Source organism: Euleptes europaea, chromosome 16 (assembly GCF_029931775.1).
Source record: "Euleptes europaea isolate rEulEur1 chromosome 16, rEulEur1.hap1, whole genome shotgun sequence".
Classification (NCBI taxonomy): domain Eukaryota; kingdom Metazoa; phylum Chordata; class Lepidosauria; order Squamata; family Sphaerodactylidae; genus Euleptes; species Euleptes europaea.
The window spans coordinates 24,362,203-24,377,264 of record NC_079327.1 but is presented as its reverse complement, the minus strand read 5'-3'; the positions used below and the strand labels follow the sequence as shown (position 1 = coordinate 24,377,264).

General features: G+C 43.9%; 1 protein-coding gene across 1 annotated transcript; it reads right to left on the bottom strand.

Moving 5' to 3' along the window:
• Positions 1–2,229: 2,229 nt before the first annotated feature.
• Positions 2,230–2,671, bottom strand: LOC130488376 (FAU ubiquitin-like and ribosomal protein S30). Its single transcript, XM_056862037.1, has one exon. It carries the CDS (start codon positions 2,669–2,671, stop codon positions 2,270–2,272), a length of 402 nt encoding a protein of 133 aa, XP_056718015.1. The 3' UTR covers positions 2,230–2,269.
• Between the last annotated feature and the right edge of the window lie 12,391 nt (positions 2,672–15,062).

The window sequence follows — 15,062 nt, the reverse complement described above, 5'->3', positions numbered from 1 at the left end:
AGTCTTCTAAAATATGCCTTATTCAGGAAATAATAAAGCAGTGTACTCCAGGCTAGTCTTAAATATCTCCTGCTATCTAGCGTCTGGCAATTCCTTAGGGCTCTAGTCTTGCCAGCCAAACTGTTCACAGCTTACCATTTAATGGGTGACTGTTTTGACTGAACATCTGGGTACAAGTTATGATAATTAGCTGCCGATTTAATAGTCTGGGTGCCTCTATGCAAAGCTCTATGAATTTAGGCAGATCATGAGAGGGAGGGCATCAAGGGATGAGCCAGTGCACGGCTTTTGTGGCCCTTTTTTACATGCCCAGGGCAATGCCAATCGACTCTTTGGGTCAGGAAGGAATTTTCCTCCAGGCTAGATTGGCCCAGGGATACTGGAGGTTTTTTTTTTTTTGCCTTTCTCTAGGCATAGAGCTGGAGTCACTGGGGGAGTAGGGGTAGTTGTGAATGTCCTGCATTGTGCAGGGGGTGGATTAGATGACCCTTAAGGTCCCTTCCAGCTCTATGTTTCGATGTTTAGGATGTTTATATTTCAAGTAATGATAAGGGCACTGGATTCATTTCTCTGTTGTCCCGAGGACTTTCTGAAAAGTGCTTTGCTGAGTCAGCTCCTAAGAAAATTGTTTTGAAAGCTCATTGCTTCTTACCTTTAGATAGTGCCTCGACAGCAACAAGATGCTGTTTTCCCCAGGGGCTGCTTCGAACAGCTGTTCCTTTGTCTACTTATTCAGCTAATTTCATTTTTGCACAAAAGGGAGCACACCACAGTTTCATCTGAGAAACAAAGCGGTTCTGGGGATAAATCCCATAGAGTGTGGTTAAATCTACCTGCATTTGGAGGGGGGACGCAAAATGATGCCTTTACTTTCCTCAAACAAGTCACACCATTAAGTTACACAGTGTACACAGTGTGTGTTGTGGAGTATGTGGCTAGATACAGGATGCTTCTGGGGGGGGGGGGGGAAGGCCGTTTCCTATGGCAGTAATGCTCCAAATGGCTAGAACTGTACTTTTGGTGTAGCCAGCGTGGTGTAGTGGTTAAGAGCGGTGGTTTGGAGTGGTAGAGTCTGATCTGGAGAACCGGGGTTGATTCCCCACCCCTCCACATGAGCGGCAGAGGCTAATCTGGTGAACTGGATTTGTTTCCCCACTCCTACACACGAAGCCAGCTGGGTGACCTTGGGGAAGTTACAGCTCTGTTAGAGCTCTCTCAGCCCCACCTACTTCACAGGGTATCTGTTGTGGGGAGGGGAAGGGAAGGTGATTGTAAGCTGGTTTGAGTCTCCCTTAAGTGGTAGAGAAAGTTGGCATATAAAAAACCAACTCTTCTTTTTCTCTCTTTTGCAGAGATAGTCCTGTCCCTGTGTAATGGATGAGACAGAATTTGCCTTACTGCTTCAGAAAAGCTTCATTGCTCATGATTGTTATTATATTTAAATGTTTTCTGGAGACATAAGGAAGATGCTGGAGCATGTGAGTACACACAGCCTCTAGGAGAAAAAAAAGCTGAATAAAACATAGTGGGGAGTTCCTCTCTTTTCAAAATGGCACAAGGGGAGAAATTGTTGATATGCCTAGGATTGATGTCTTGTGGTCACTAGGGATGCTCAAACACCTGCCAGTTCAACTCATGTCACAAACAGGAAGCTGAGTTTTCAGTGGTTAATCGACTGTTCATCAACTGGGCCATGGTGCTTTATTGCATTCCTTACTAGTCATGAGTACAGCCCAGCAAGATGGTTTTGAATGTGATGTGCGTTCTCACACTTCCCGATCGAGTTCTGCTACTTCTCCTGTCCTCTGATGCACTCTGCTCAGCAGGCAATTGATTAAATAGATGAGTAAATCAGTCACAAATGATATAATTGGTCATAAATAAATGCTGCGTTTTGATAGAATGCTATTCATCTAAGTAGTCCCTAGTGACTATAAAGACTACCGGTTGGTTTGAATTAGCAGCATCTTTATAAAACCTGATGCAAATCTGCTCAGCAAGCATTCACACCTGACCATCAAGAACTGAACAGGCTGGGAAATGGGCTCATGACTGACCAACACTATCAAACATGGTCCGTTCAAATTTCCAACATGTTCACGGTGAAATTCACAGCACTGCTAATGATCACCATCCAGTAAATTCAGAGTTGCATAAGTGCAGGCCACATAAACAAAACCTGGACAACAGTCTCACTTGGTAGCATCAAAATTGCTTTTGGGGAGGGGGTCTAAGCAAATATTAGATTTATTAGGTAACTGGGTGCTCTTTAGGAGTTGGCATTGGGACCCTTCTTCTTGCCAAAGCCTGGCACAACGTTGATGAAGCGGCAGTTGTACTGCATGCACCTCTTAGCACGGCCAGTCTTCTTTTTCTTCTTCTCTTGCTTGGCAATCTTAGGGGTCTGGCCTCTCCCTTTGTCAGCACGAACCAGGGAACTGTGGATTTTGCCACCCAGCACGCGTGCAGCAATCTCTACAGTTGTGAGGTCACTGATACCGCACTGGCCAATGATGGCATCATCTTCCCAGGGAGTCCTGCCCAAGAGAACGACCTGATCCTCAGGTGTGATGCCCTCCAAGGTCTCGATGTGAGCCTTTAGGCGAGCCACTGTTTCTTGCCCCGACACTGAAAGGGTGTGCAGTTTTTGAGCACGAATGAAGAGCTGCATGGTTCCAACAGTTGTGCGCCATCCCAAGATGGAGGCTGGAGAGAAAGGAAACCTGCCACTACTCCGCGCATGCCGATGAGAGGGGGGAAATGCTATTTTTAGAGGACAGGGGGGAGGAGGTGCTTGTGGGATGGCAGTGATTCTGGGTCCCATACTCGACTTTTGCCTGGGGCCACAGAATCACTAAGGTCTCCTCTGTGTGGCAGAAAGAGTAGTGAGGCTGGAGATCCTGAGAGGCAAGAACCCTGTGGAGCAACAGACTCTATAGCAGATTCCTCTTGCCTTCCTCTTCCTCATTCTCCAGGGAGTATTCCTCTGACACTGAGGCATGGCTAAGGCAGGCTCTGACACAAAATTACTGACCACACTTACATTTCTGTGTTCACCTGTATTTAACATATACTTCATTTCTGGCACAATGGTGGTTCTTCACAGAAATTTGGTATTTGCACACTATGAATAGTTCATAACAGGGGTGGGGAATGTCAGGCCCAGGGGCCATTTAAGGCCCGTGAAATCATTTGGTCTGGCCCTTCGTGGGTCCTTGCAGAACTTTAGCTCAGAAGGGTCTAAGACTGGCTATCAGCCCCCTCCCGCGGACAGGAACAGCCTCTATTCAAGGTGGATGCAAGTTTGTTTTGCCGAGAAAAGGAACCCTTTTCCCCCCTTGCAGAAGAGTCATTAACTATGAAGCTGCTAGGACTGCCCAAGAAACTGTGTTAACCCTTTCCCACCTGGGCCATGGATAGGGTTGCCAATCGCCAGGTAGTAGCAGGAGATCTCCTGCTAATTCAACTGATCTCCAGCCGATAGAGATCAGATCACCTGCAGAAAAATGGCCGCTTTGGCAATTGAACTCTATGGCATTAAAGTCCCTCCCCTCCCCAAACCCCACCCTCCTCAGGCTCCACCCCCAAAATCTCCTGCCAGTGGCGAAGAGGGACCTGGCAACCCTATCCATGGAGAAATGTATTCCCTCTGTACTACAAGAGGGCTGGGGCGGAAGTGGCGACAATGGAGGGGTTAAAAAAGGGCAGGGCCAGAATGAGTGGGGGGACGGGTTCTTAGCCGGTGTGTCCTCACTTAATTCCTGCAGGCGGAGGTAGCAGGAGTCAGCTGTAGAATCCGGCCTCGACCATGTGAAGCAGGAGCAACTCCGGTGTGCGGCTGGATGGCGCCACCGGTTGGATGCCTGCCTGCTTGCCCATGCCGGGGGGGTCATCTGGGGCAGCTGCCTGCTTGGGGCTTGGTTGGCTAATTTTTAAGTTGATAATTTTGTATGGCCCGTGAATTATATTATAAATATCCAAATGGCCCTTGGTGGAAAAAAGGTACCCCATTCCTGGTTTATGAGGTCATTGTGCTTTGAACTAGACAGTGTGGCAGCACGAATGTTTGCCTTTGGGGACCTAACTTTCTTTCTAGTCCATCTAGATGCTTTTTCCTGCCTCTAGTCATTCCTAGTGGTGGTTGCTTCCCTTTGCCTAGTTCTTTGGGACAGATTTAGCTGGGGCCTGTCAGAGACAGATAGAATCATATTGTGTAGAGCAGGGGTTGGCAAACTCATTAGTCAAAAGAGCCAAATATCAACAGTACAACGATTGAGATTTCTTTTGAGAGCCAAATTTCTTAAACTTAAACTATATAGGTAGGTACACTGTTTATTAACTTAATAAACTTTAATTAAAGTTTTAAGTCTTAATTAAACTATAGGTACACTGAATAAAACTTGATATCATACTTAATAGTGATCTTATTTATTGATAAAAATTAAATTGTAAGTCCCTGACATTTCCCCCTCCCCGTCCGGAGTCCTCGTCTGGAGGCCTGGTCTACCACCATAAAAGCCTATTGGTAGACCTAGCCTCCGGCTGAGTCCCATTGGGAGGCCAGGTCTACCCATTGGCTTTCTTGGCAGTAGACCTGGCCTCCGGAGGCCTTTAGACGCCAGTTGGTAGACCTGGACTCTGAAGGGGGACTTTTTTCCCCTCCTCGGAGTCCAGGTCTACCGCCAAGAAAGCCAGTGGGTAGACATGGCCTCCCAATGGGACTCAGCCGGAGGCCAGGTCTACCAAAGGAAGCCCGCCCCGCCCAACAGCGGATAGGCGGGGGGGGCCAGGAACCACTGAGCCGCCCGCCCAGCAATCGCGCTGCTAGAGGGGAGGGGAGGCTTTAGCCTCCCAACCATTGAGGGCAAGGGGAAGGGGGACCCGGCCATTCTTCATGGCGCGGGGGGGGGGAGACAGCACGCCCGCTCGCCCGCTCTCTCTCTCTTTCTCAGGCGCGCTGGCTCCGCAGCCTGGCTGCCGGCGCGAGTGGGCGCAAGAGCAGGGGCTCCGAACCAATTTCGGAGAGCCACACTCAATGGGCCAAAGAGCCGCATGCGGCTCTGGAGCCGCAGTTTTGAGACCCCTGGTGTAGAGTAAAATGATGGATCTGGTATTCTTCTACCAGGTGAGCCGTTTTTTTTTTTTTTTAAGCACCAACTTGAAGGTTAAAATGAAATGTTGACTACAGCCCTTCATTGAGTCAAAAGAGTTAAACAGTAATGTTGTAAAAGGAAGACATTGGTGGATTTTAAATAATTGGTCACACTAATAGCTCCAAAAGCATTCAGTACAAAAAAGTGATCAAGATTCTGGTGACTTAATTTCAAAGCAAAGATTATGTACATTTTCTTCAAGATTTGCCGGCTCCCTGAAAGGTTTAAATCGTGGATATGTCATCTTCCAATACTGCAAATAATGTCCCATGGAAGCATTCAATGTGGTAGTTTTTATTTATAGCAATTAACACTTTTCTATTTTCACAGCAAATATTTTCTGCTTTCAAGTGTGTCTCCTAGAAAGAGTATATCTAATTAAATTACCATTTTCTTCGGCATATTTCAAAGAATTCTGTACTATATCAGCTACAGTCAGTGGGAGAGGATTTCCTGTTCTCCACAAGGGAATTCCTAGACCAGTGGTAATATTTTCCATGAGTTCCTAATCTTACCATATGCCAAATTTTAGACTAAGTTAGAACATACCCATAAAATACCCTTTGCTTTTCAACTTCAGTTGCTAACTAATAACAAACTGTATATATTGTATTTGCTATAAGGGTTTAAATTATCCTGAATATGACCAACAACCTAATTAATGGTAAGGATGCTTGAACAACCGTTGGTTTGACTCATGATTTCTTTGCGGTTCACAGTTTTTTGCTGAACAGTTCTAGCTTGTTCGCCGGCTAGTTTTCACATACTCAAACAGTACATTGTGGTATAGTACGGTGCAATTAGCGATTATAAATACATTATTAAAAAAAGAATTACCATTTGGCATTCATTTGTGCCTATGTTATCAACACTATTTTGCATGTGCATATTCTCTCAGAGCAATATGGGATGCTTAGTCCCCCACCCCCACATACTGACACATCATTTAATTAACTGACCCGACCATCCGTGGCCCTGGAGAGATTCATTTCACTTACTGTGCAGATACAAAACCTCAAGCAATGCAAAAAATGAAAAGAAATTCTACTACTGCTGCTATCACACAACTGCAAAACTGTTTGACGGCCATTTGAGACAAATGGTGGACAGGAGAACAGGTGGAATGTTTGACTCAAAGATGATCGTGACTGTCCAACATGGTAGGTTTATAAGCTTGCCAGGTTCCCTCTGGTGGTGGGGGTTCCCCTGCCATCAGCAGGCATTTCCAACTCCTGTTCAGCTTGGCAGTGGGAGAAAAGTAAGAAGGAAAATCAAGGGCAATGGGCAGCATCCTGATGTGCTGACATCACTCCCTGGGTGCCCAGAAGTGATGTCAGCACATCACCGGGGACACTCTAGCATGTGGGCAGAACCAAAGAGTTAACCTTCTATGGTTAAACCATAGAGCTTTGCCCAAATGTTTAGAGCACCCCTTGTGACACACTGACATCACTTCCAAATGCATGGAGAGTGACATCAGTGCATTGCTGCTGACAACATTATGCTGCCAGCAAAGTCCCCCTCACATGGTACATCTCCAGCCAGTTGCCAGCCTTGTGATGGCAACCCTCCATGTTAGCCTATCAAATATATTCACCATGAAGTTTGCTGAATTCCTAACTAATCTAGTCACATTTCTCTGAACTCTCTCAGCCTCACCTACCTCATAAGGTGTCTGTTCTGGGTAGGGTTGCCAACCTCCACTTAACAGCTGGAGATCTCCTGCTATTACAACTGATCTTCAGCCGATAGAGATCAGTTCACCTGGAGAAAATGGCCGCTTTGGCGACTGGACTCTATGGCATTGAAGTCCCTCCCCTCCTCAAACCCTGCCCCAAAATCCTCCTACCGGTAGTAAAGAGAGACCTGGCAACCCTAGTTGTGGGGAGAGGAAGGGAAGGAGATTGTAAGCCAGTTTGATTCTCCTTAAAAGGTAGAGAAAGTTGGCATATAAAAACCAGCTCTTCTTCCTCTCTTCTAATTGTAAGTGAATTGTAGATGAAGTAATTGTAGTAGGACCAGGCTGTTTTGACAGAAGGTCTGATCTGCTGTTGAACAGGCCACCGCCTGCTCTAATTGAGGCTGTAGATATTGTGATGTAAAACTGTGCCTCACGGAGCACAACTTACAGATTTTTTTCCAAAGCAGAGAGAAGGGGACAGACCACCACCTAATGTTTTTTAAGGTTGCTCACTTCCATCATTAAAATATTTTAACATTGATTTCTGTAAGAATCAGGATTTCGCTGTTAGTTATTTTCAGTGACATGGCCTGAATGTTATTCTTTTTTGATGAGATGAATTCTTTCTTACACTAGGTGTAAAATATAATTGATTTTTATTGGCACTTTAAATAAGTCTTGTATTATAGGAATGGGATATTTAGTCCACATTTGCGGCTGAAATATTCACTTTAATTGTTGTCAGAGTTTCAGCTGAACTCTCAGCTTTTCTACTGGGAAAATCAAGGGAGAAAATAAATTAGTCTATGAGACTGTATACATCTGTTAGCCAGTGACCAAGTGAATTATATTACCTTCTCTAATTGTTTTCAGAACTGCTTTATTTTGATTTTATATATAATTTGTCATACCATAAGTGCTATCCGCTTTGACAATGAAAAATGTATTTTCTTCACTGAAATCTGATTTCTCTTTTGCTTATCAGTCTGGGGGCCTCTAGCATATTATTCCTGGCCAGAAATATCTACATACTTTCACTCCTATTCTGTAATTACTCAGCAATGTTTTCATACTGAATATTATGCCTGCTATAATTATCTTCCACTTTCACAGGGGAAATTTTCACCACCACACATGTTGTCATGTTGGATCATGATGACATATCCAGGATTGCTCCTGGATACGAGTTAGGGCTGATTACCACTTTCCGGGCACATCTATATATGTTTCGTATATGCATGTATTCTATAATCATTCCCGTGTGATCATTTCCTGGGGCTACACGTCACCTATGGCTGCTAACTGAGGAATGGGGTGAAGCTGACACAGGCAATGGATACAGCTGGATGGCAGCATACTGCATACAGTACCTTTCCAGGTGGGATTCTTACTGTTAACTTCTTGTTAAATGTTAAAATTAATCAGAGCACCCAGTTGTCATCCCATCATTCTCACTTCCAGGACAATTCCAGTTCCGGGGCATTGCCTTTAACCCTTTTATCCTAACCTTTTCAACAATCCCCCCCCCCCCCATAACAACTCCCAACCATCACCTGATAGATATTCCATCAAATCCTTAAATGTCTCCTGCCCCTGCTCTCTTTTTGGCTGGTGAAGCCCCACTGTCATTGGCTCCTCTGTTGCTGGGTAGTTTTCTTCGTACTCTCTCTATTGCACCCGGTCAAGGTATTTTTAAATTTTATAAATGGAAACAATGAGATGGCAGACTTTTAGTCTGATATCATGAATGTGAACCAGTCTAAGAAAGCCAGCTGTGGAAAACTGTAAAAGCTGCTGACATATTGGGTAGTACAGTATGTTTGTTTCTAGATATAGCTAACAGCTAGACAGGATTAGTGTGTATTAAAAATCTCAACCTAATTAGGGCAAGGCCATGGCTCGGTGGTAGAGCACCTGCTTGGCATGCAGAAGGTCTAGGGTTGCCAACCTCCAGGTACTGGCTGGAGATCTCCTGCTATTACAACTGACCTCCAGCCAATAGAGATCATTTCACCTGGAGAAAATGGCCGCTTTGGCAATTGAACTCAATGGCACTCCCTCCCCAAACCCCACCCTCCTCAGGCTCCACCCCCCAAAAAATCTCCAGGTGTTTCCCAACCCAGAGCTGGCAACCCTAAGAAGGTCCCAGGTTCAATGCCTGGCATCTCCAGTTAAAAAGGATCAGATAGGAGGTGATGCAGAAGACCTCCGCCTGAGACCCTGCCAGTTTGAATGGAGAATACAGATCCTGATGGACCAATTGTCTGGTTCAGTGTAAGGCAGCTTCATGTATTCATCTACATAAGCAAGTACTCTGAGGCATCTGTGGATGTGAAGAAGTACCCAAACTTGTCACTGCAGGCTAATCAGTCCAAGTGCCTGGATAGGGAACTCTCTCAGTGTTCAGCATCATCCTCTGAACCCATAAGCTGAGCACAGCCAGGAATGATATTGATGAACAGCATCTCTTGGCACACTTTTGGTATGCAGACAAGGTAAAGTGATGGAGGGTTACAGGACCAATCCAAGCTTTCAGTCAGGGTGGATCTGCCGTGATGCTGCTGTGTCCTCTTAAGAAATCTACACTAATAAAATTAAAACAATAATTGCAGTTCAGCTGTAAATAATTAATGAAACTTAGCTTCTGTCTGTTCATTTAAGTTATGTAGGACTGTGGTCTATTCTGCTGTGCACAGTTTATTGTAAGTAGGATCCTATTGTGTAATTTCTGTACTGCTTAATGTGTCATGTGATTCCGTATGCTACGTTTCAGTTTGTTCTGGTGGTTCTAGACTTCTAAAATCCTAATGCGTTGGTAACTGAATGTCCAATTTTGATGATGTACTGACTAGGGTTGCCAACCTCCAGGTAGTGGCTGGAGATCTCCTGGGATTACAACTGATCTCCAGGCAACAGAGATCAATTCACCTGGAGAAAATGGCTGCTTTGGAAGGTGGACTCTATGGCATTATACTCCATTAAAGTCCCTCCCATCCCCAAACCCTGTCTTCCTCAGGATCCACCCCCAACATCTCCAGTTATTTTCCAAACCGGAGCTGGCAACCCTAGCACTAACTCACTGTATGTAATCCACCTTGAGTCCTTTTGAGAAAGACGGACTATAAGTAATGTAAATAAATAAAAACAAATAAAACATTTACTCATATGCAAGACAAGATTTTTTTCCAGATACACTATAAAAAAGAGGGTGTTGTCTTACATTCCTATACAAGTTACACTTATGTCTAGTAATATAAAAGTGTCTAACATTTTCCTTTTGTATAAATATGGTATCCAGTCTACCTCTAGTACAGCCTGATCAAAAAGACATAAGAGCAGAGTAGTAAATCATGCCTCCCCGTGTGGGCTGATATGGTGGGGTTGCAGCAGCCCTTAATTGTTTTATTAAGGAATTTTTTCATGGCACAACAGATTATTTTACTGCACCATTTTTTTGAATTACTGATATAGAGCAGTAAGCTTGTCTGATAATTTCAGTCTTGAGTTTTGGAAACACTGTTTTCTTATCTGCGCATTGGATTGTAAGGAGACGCAGGCCACATTCTGCCTTTGAATCTAGATCAATTTATCTTGTTTCAGCTATTTTAATTTATAAACAAAAACACACAATTAGAGATAAATAAGAAAGTAACTCCACAAGAGAGTTGTATAAAGAGCCAGCAGCAGCAGAAGGGGCATATCAGATTTTTGACATCTGGTTCCTTGCTCTTTTGGCAGGTAGCAGCACAGTTTTAAATAAATTGTTTTTAACAATCGTCTTTTAATTTTGTGGATTTATTTGTGAAGACATGTAGACTCTCTGATTTATATCTTTTTTGTCAGTGGAAGAAACAAGAGTAGATCTGCAGTATGTCTCCTAATTTAGGAAGCATTTTCCCCCCATTGGAATTTGGAATCCATGGGACTTAAATGAAGAAGTTATGTGACTAACAGTGCAGTCTTAACCAGTGTTACACTGTTCTAACCTTTGAATGGATTTAGAAAGGGTGCCTCCCTGCTTAAGATGGCACTCTAAGATGGCAATCCTATAAACACTTGCATGGCAGTAAATTCCGTTGGTCTCAGGGAGACTTTTTTCTGAGTAAATGTGCATATGATTGGGAGCCATGTCTGTGATCTGTTGATTGTACCCGATGATTCTAATCACAGATCTGAGCTGAGCCTCAAAGGCCCCATAATGAAGCCATCTTGTATGAGATGTGCTAGCAAAGCAGGCCAAGCGCTTGCCTTGCCTTCATTAGTACTCCCCAAAGAAATGCTCTTTATTTAATCTGTCACATTTTCATCCCACCTTAATTCAAGGAATTCAGAACAGCGTACACCATTCTCCCCTCTTCTATTTTATCAACTCAACAGCCATGTGAAATTGGTTAAATTGAGAAACGGTGACTAACTAGCCCAAAATCACCCACCAAGCTTCAAGGCCAACTGGGTTTTGAAGACTGGGCTATCGAGTCCTAGAGAGGTGAGGGCATCCCTCTACCATACAGACAGGGTTGCCAACCTCCAGGTACGAGCTGGCGATCTCCTGCTATTACAACTGATCTCCAGCCGATAGAGATCAGTTCACTTGGAGAAAATGGCCGCTTTGGCAACTGGACTCTATGGCATTGAAATCCCTCCCCTTCCCTAAACCCTTCCCTCCCCAGACTCTGCCCCAAAAACCTCCCATCAGTGGCAAAGAGGGACCTGGCAACCCTACATAGAGATTTTCAGAATTCTCTTTATTTTGTACGATACAGGACCAGAGTGCTGTGAGCACCTGTCATGCATCTAGATTCATATACCATATTCTGCTCCTTATGATTATATGATCATGGGACTGTGATGGCATTGGCCACCGAACAAGGGTAATATTGTGCCAATTGTGCATAGGTCTAGTTGTAATCCTATTCCTTGACATATACAACAATTCCATTGGCATGATCTGAGTTAATGTGGTCCCCTTAAGAAGAAGAAAAGTTGGTTTTTATATGCCAACTTTCTCTACCACTTAAGGAAGAATCAGACTGGCTTACAATCACCTTCCCTCCCCCTTCCCACAACAGACACCCTATGAGGTAGGTGGGGCTGAGAGAGTGTGACTAGCCCAAGGTTACCCAGCTAGTTTCATGTGGAGGAATGGGGAAACAAATCCAGTTCACCAGAATAGCTTCTGCCGCTCATGTGGAGGACTGGGGAATCAAACCTGGTTCTCCAGATCAGACTCCACCACTCCAAGCCACCACTCAACCACTATTCCACGCTGGCTCTCTCTGTTCCTCTGTTTCTATGGGTTCTTATCACCCAAGTGGGGTGCCAGTAGAGGGACACAGGCTCCAAAATGTTCATGATGCAAATTCAGCAGTTTATTAGAAGACACTATTACACATGCACTACAAAAGCTAGTTGCAGAGTGAATTGGATGCATGATACATGAATGCATATGAAAAGGTATGGATATCAAGACATAAGAAAAATGTATATGGCCGCATCAAATAGTAAGGGATACATGAAAAGGCAGTGCATAAACAGTTAAAAATGAGTTTACAATACTCTAAACCAGTCCCAAGTACTGGACACAAAAAGTAATAGACAGTTGAACAATTAAACCACTAGGCATTGCAAATACTGTACACTTGAAACAAAAGGGTGCAAACATGAGAGAAAGCTTAATGATGGTTAGCCAGTAGTGTTGCCAGCCCCAGGTTGGGAAATACTTATACTTCCTGAACCAGTGGCTGAAGGATGTGGAAATTTGGACTGGAATTGTTTTGGAATGGATGCGGGCCAGCAAACTGAAGCTTGATCCTGACCAGACAGAAGTCCTGTTGGTGGGTGAAAGGCCTGACTTGGGATTTAAGGTGTCACCCGTCCTGGATGGGGTGCACTCCTCTTGAAAGAACAGGTCCTTAGTCTGGGGGGTGTTCTTGGACCCAGGCCTACTACTGGATAAGGAGGTAGCAGCTATGGCCAGGAGTTAGGTTTGCCAGCTCTCACTTTGGGGAATACTAATGAAGTGCTTCTCACTTGCCTTGAAAGCTCCTTGCTGGAGTCACCATGAGTTGGCTGTAACTTGACGGCACTTTATACACACAGATATTGTATCATATATATATATATATATATATATATATATATATATATATATATATATATATATATATATATATATATATATTGTGAGCTACTTCAAGCAGATCTCTGGAGGGGTAACAAATACATTTTCTAAATAAATAAATAAATAACCCCACTTGGTCACCCTTTGTATTGTATAGTTCAACTCAGAATTATTTTCATATCCTCTTCTGTTGAAGAGTAAATTATGAAAAAGCGATCAAAGACTTGGGTGTTTTGTCAATGCCGAGTCTGACCTTTCTCCAGTTCCCCCTTGAGAGGTGCTTTGCCACTGAACAGATCTGAATTGCTTCTCTTTCCTGAACATTGTAACATGTGGACTGCCGGCACAATATGGGACTCAATCCCTCCTGTTCAGTGTATGTCTAAAACCACTGGAAAAATGTTGCCAATACCAGACTATACAATTTACTGAGGAGGTTCAGTTCTTTCTCTAATCATACCTCCCTGCCAGGAAGGGGTTGAATGAGACACAATCCAGAAAGTATATTAGCTGGCAACTGCATGGGTATGTTTTGCTTCAGCTTTGTGGGCGATGCATCTCTTTACATTGCAAATATACATATTTTAAGATCATCTGGTTTTACAATTGCACCAATAGCCATATGTCATCTGCTAAGAAAGATAATATGTTGCTCTGGTCCTCACATATTTAAAAATTATTTTTATTAATTGACAGTTTAAATAGAAAACAAAAAGAACCAACCAAGAAAGGAAATAGAGGGGGGGGGGGGAATGAAGCTACATGCAATTCAGTCTTGTAAAAATAAAGAAAAGAAAGAAAACTATCACTGTAGCAATTATTGTGTAACTGATTAGAATACCAGAGCCGGGAAAAAAAAACAACTAATTATGTTACAAAAACTGGCCAGCTCTCAGAAGAGTTTAGCTATAAGACCTTAAAAATATAGAATAATCAAGCTGGTTGGTCTTCATAAACATTTAAATGTAAATTCTTGTGATACACACAACGCTAATAATTTTATACAGAGAAGAGCAGTCTGCCTGAAATAATTAACAAGGTGATATTTTCTTTACAGATATGGTACAGTAACGTTTCTCACTGTATGGGTCATTTTTAGGATCTAAAAAAAATATTTCATACATACTTTTTAAATCTCTGTGTATTACATATATACATATTCCTGATGTAAGAACCAATAGGCTGTACTTCTATGTCTCCACTCCAGCCAAAGGTCACAAGTCAAGATATAACATCCAGAAGTTCTCCCAAACACTTATCATAGCAGAGACTGATATCTCAAAATTCCTCCTTATGGAAAAATCAAGATTTCAGTTATTGTTTAAACCAACACTTTCTTTACTTGAGCTGCAATCCTGAAGGGGGGTGGAGAGAAGCTCCTTAGGAGCCGGCGTGAACACACGCCAGCATAAGTGCCCATTTAATCTGTGATAAGGAGCACTTAAGGAGCCCCATGGTGCAGAGTGGTAAGCTGCAGCACTGCAGTCCAAGCTCTGCTCACGACCTGAGTTCGATCCTGACGGAAGTCGGTTTCAGGCAGCCGGCTCAAGGTTGACTCAGCCTTCCATCCTTCCGAGGTCAGTAAAATGGGTACCCAGCTTGCTGGGGGTAAAGGGAAGATGACTGGGGAAGGCACTGGCAAACCATAAACAAAGTCTGCCTAGTAAACGTCGGGATGCAACATCACCCCATGGGTCAGGAATGACCCGGTGCTTGCACAGGGGACCTTTACCTTACAAGGAGCACTTACACCATCATGGGTGGCATCCACGCCAGTGCTGGGACACTGCACTGCAGCTCGGGGCTCAGGCGCAGGTGCTGCCTCTTGGCAGCATTCCAGTGATGCAAGTCCCCATGCCGGCATCCTGGGAGGCATTCCCGGGACGTTCCTGTGGGCAGAACTGCCTTTAGGCAACTTCCTAAGCCCTTTCACCCCAGAAATGCTTCTTCCTGCACCTTTTTTGGCGTCGTAGCCTTGCTGTTTTCATCGGGGGCATTTCCCTTCTTTTAAATTCCCTTTATTTTCGGTGGCCAGGAAGCTGCTGCCTAACCCCCTTTTAGGAATGGGCTGCCCGTGAAGTAAACAAAGGCAGCAAAAAGAGAGAAT

Coding starts and splice junctions, on each gene's coding strand:
- LOC130488376 (XM_056862037.1), bottom strand. CDS start 2,671: ATGCAGCTCTTCATTCGTGCTCAAAAACTGCACACCCTTTCAGTGTCG.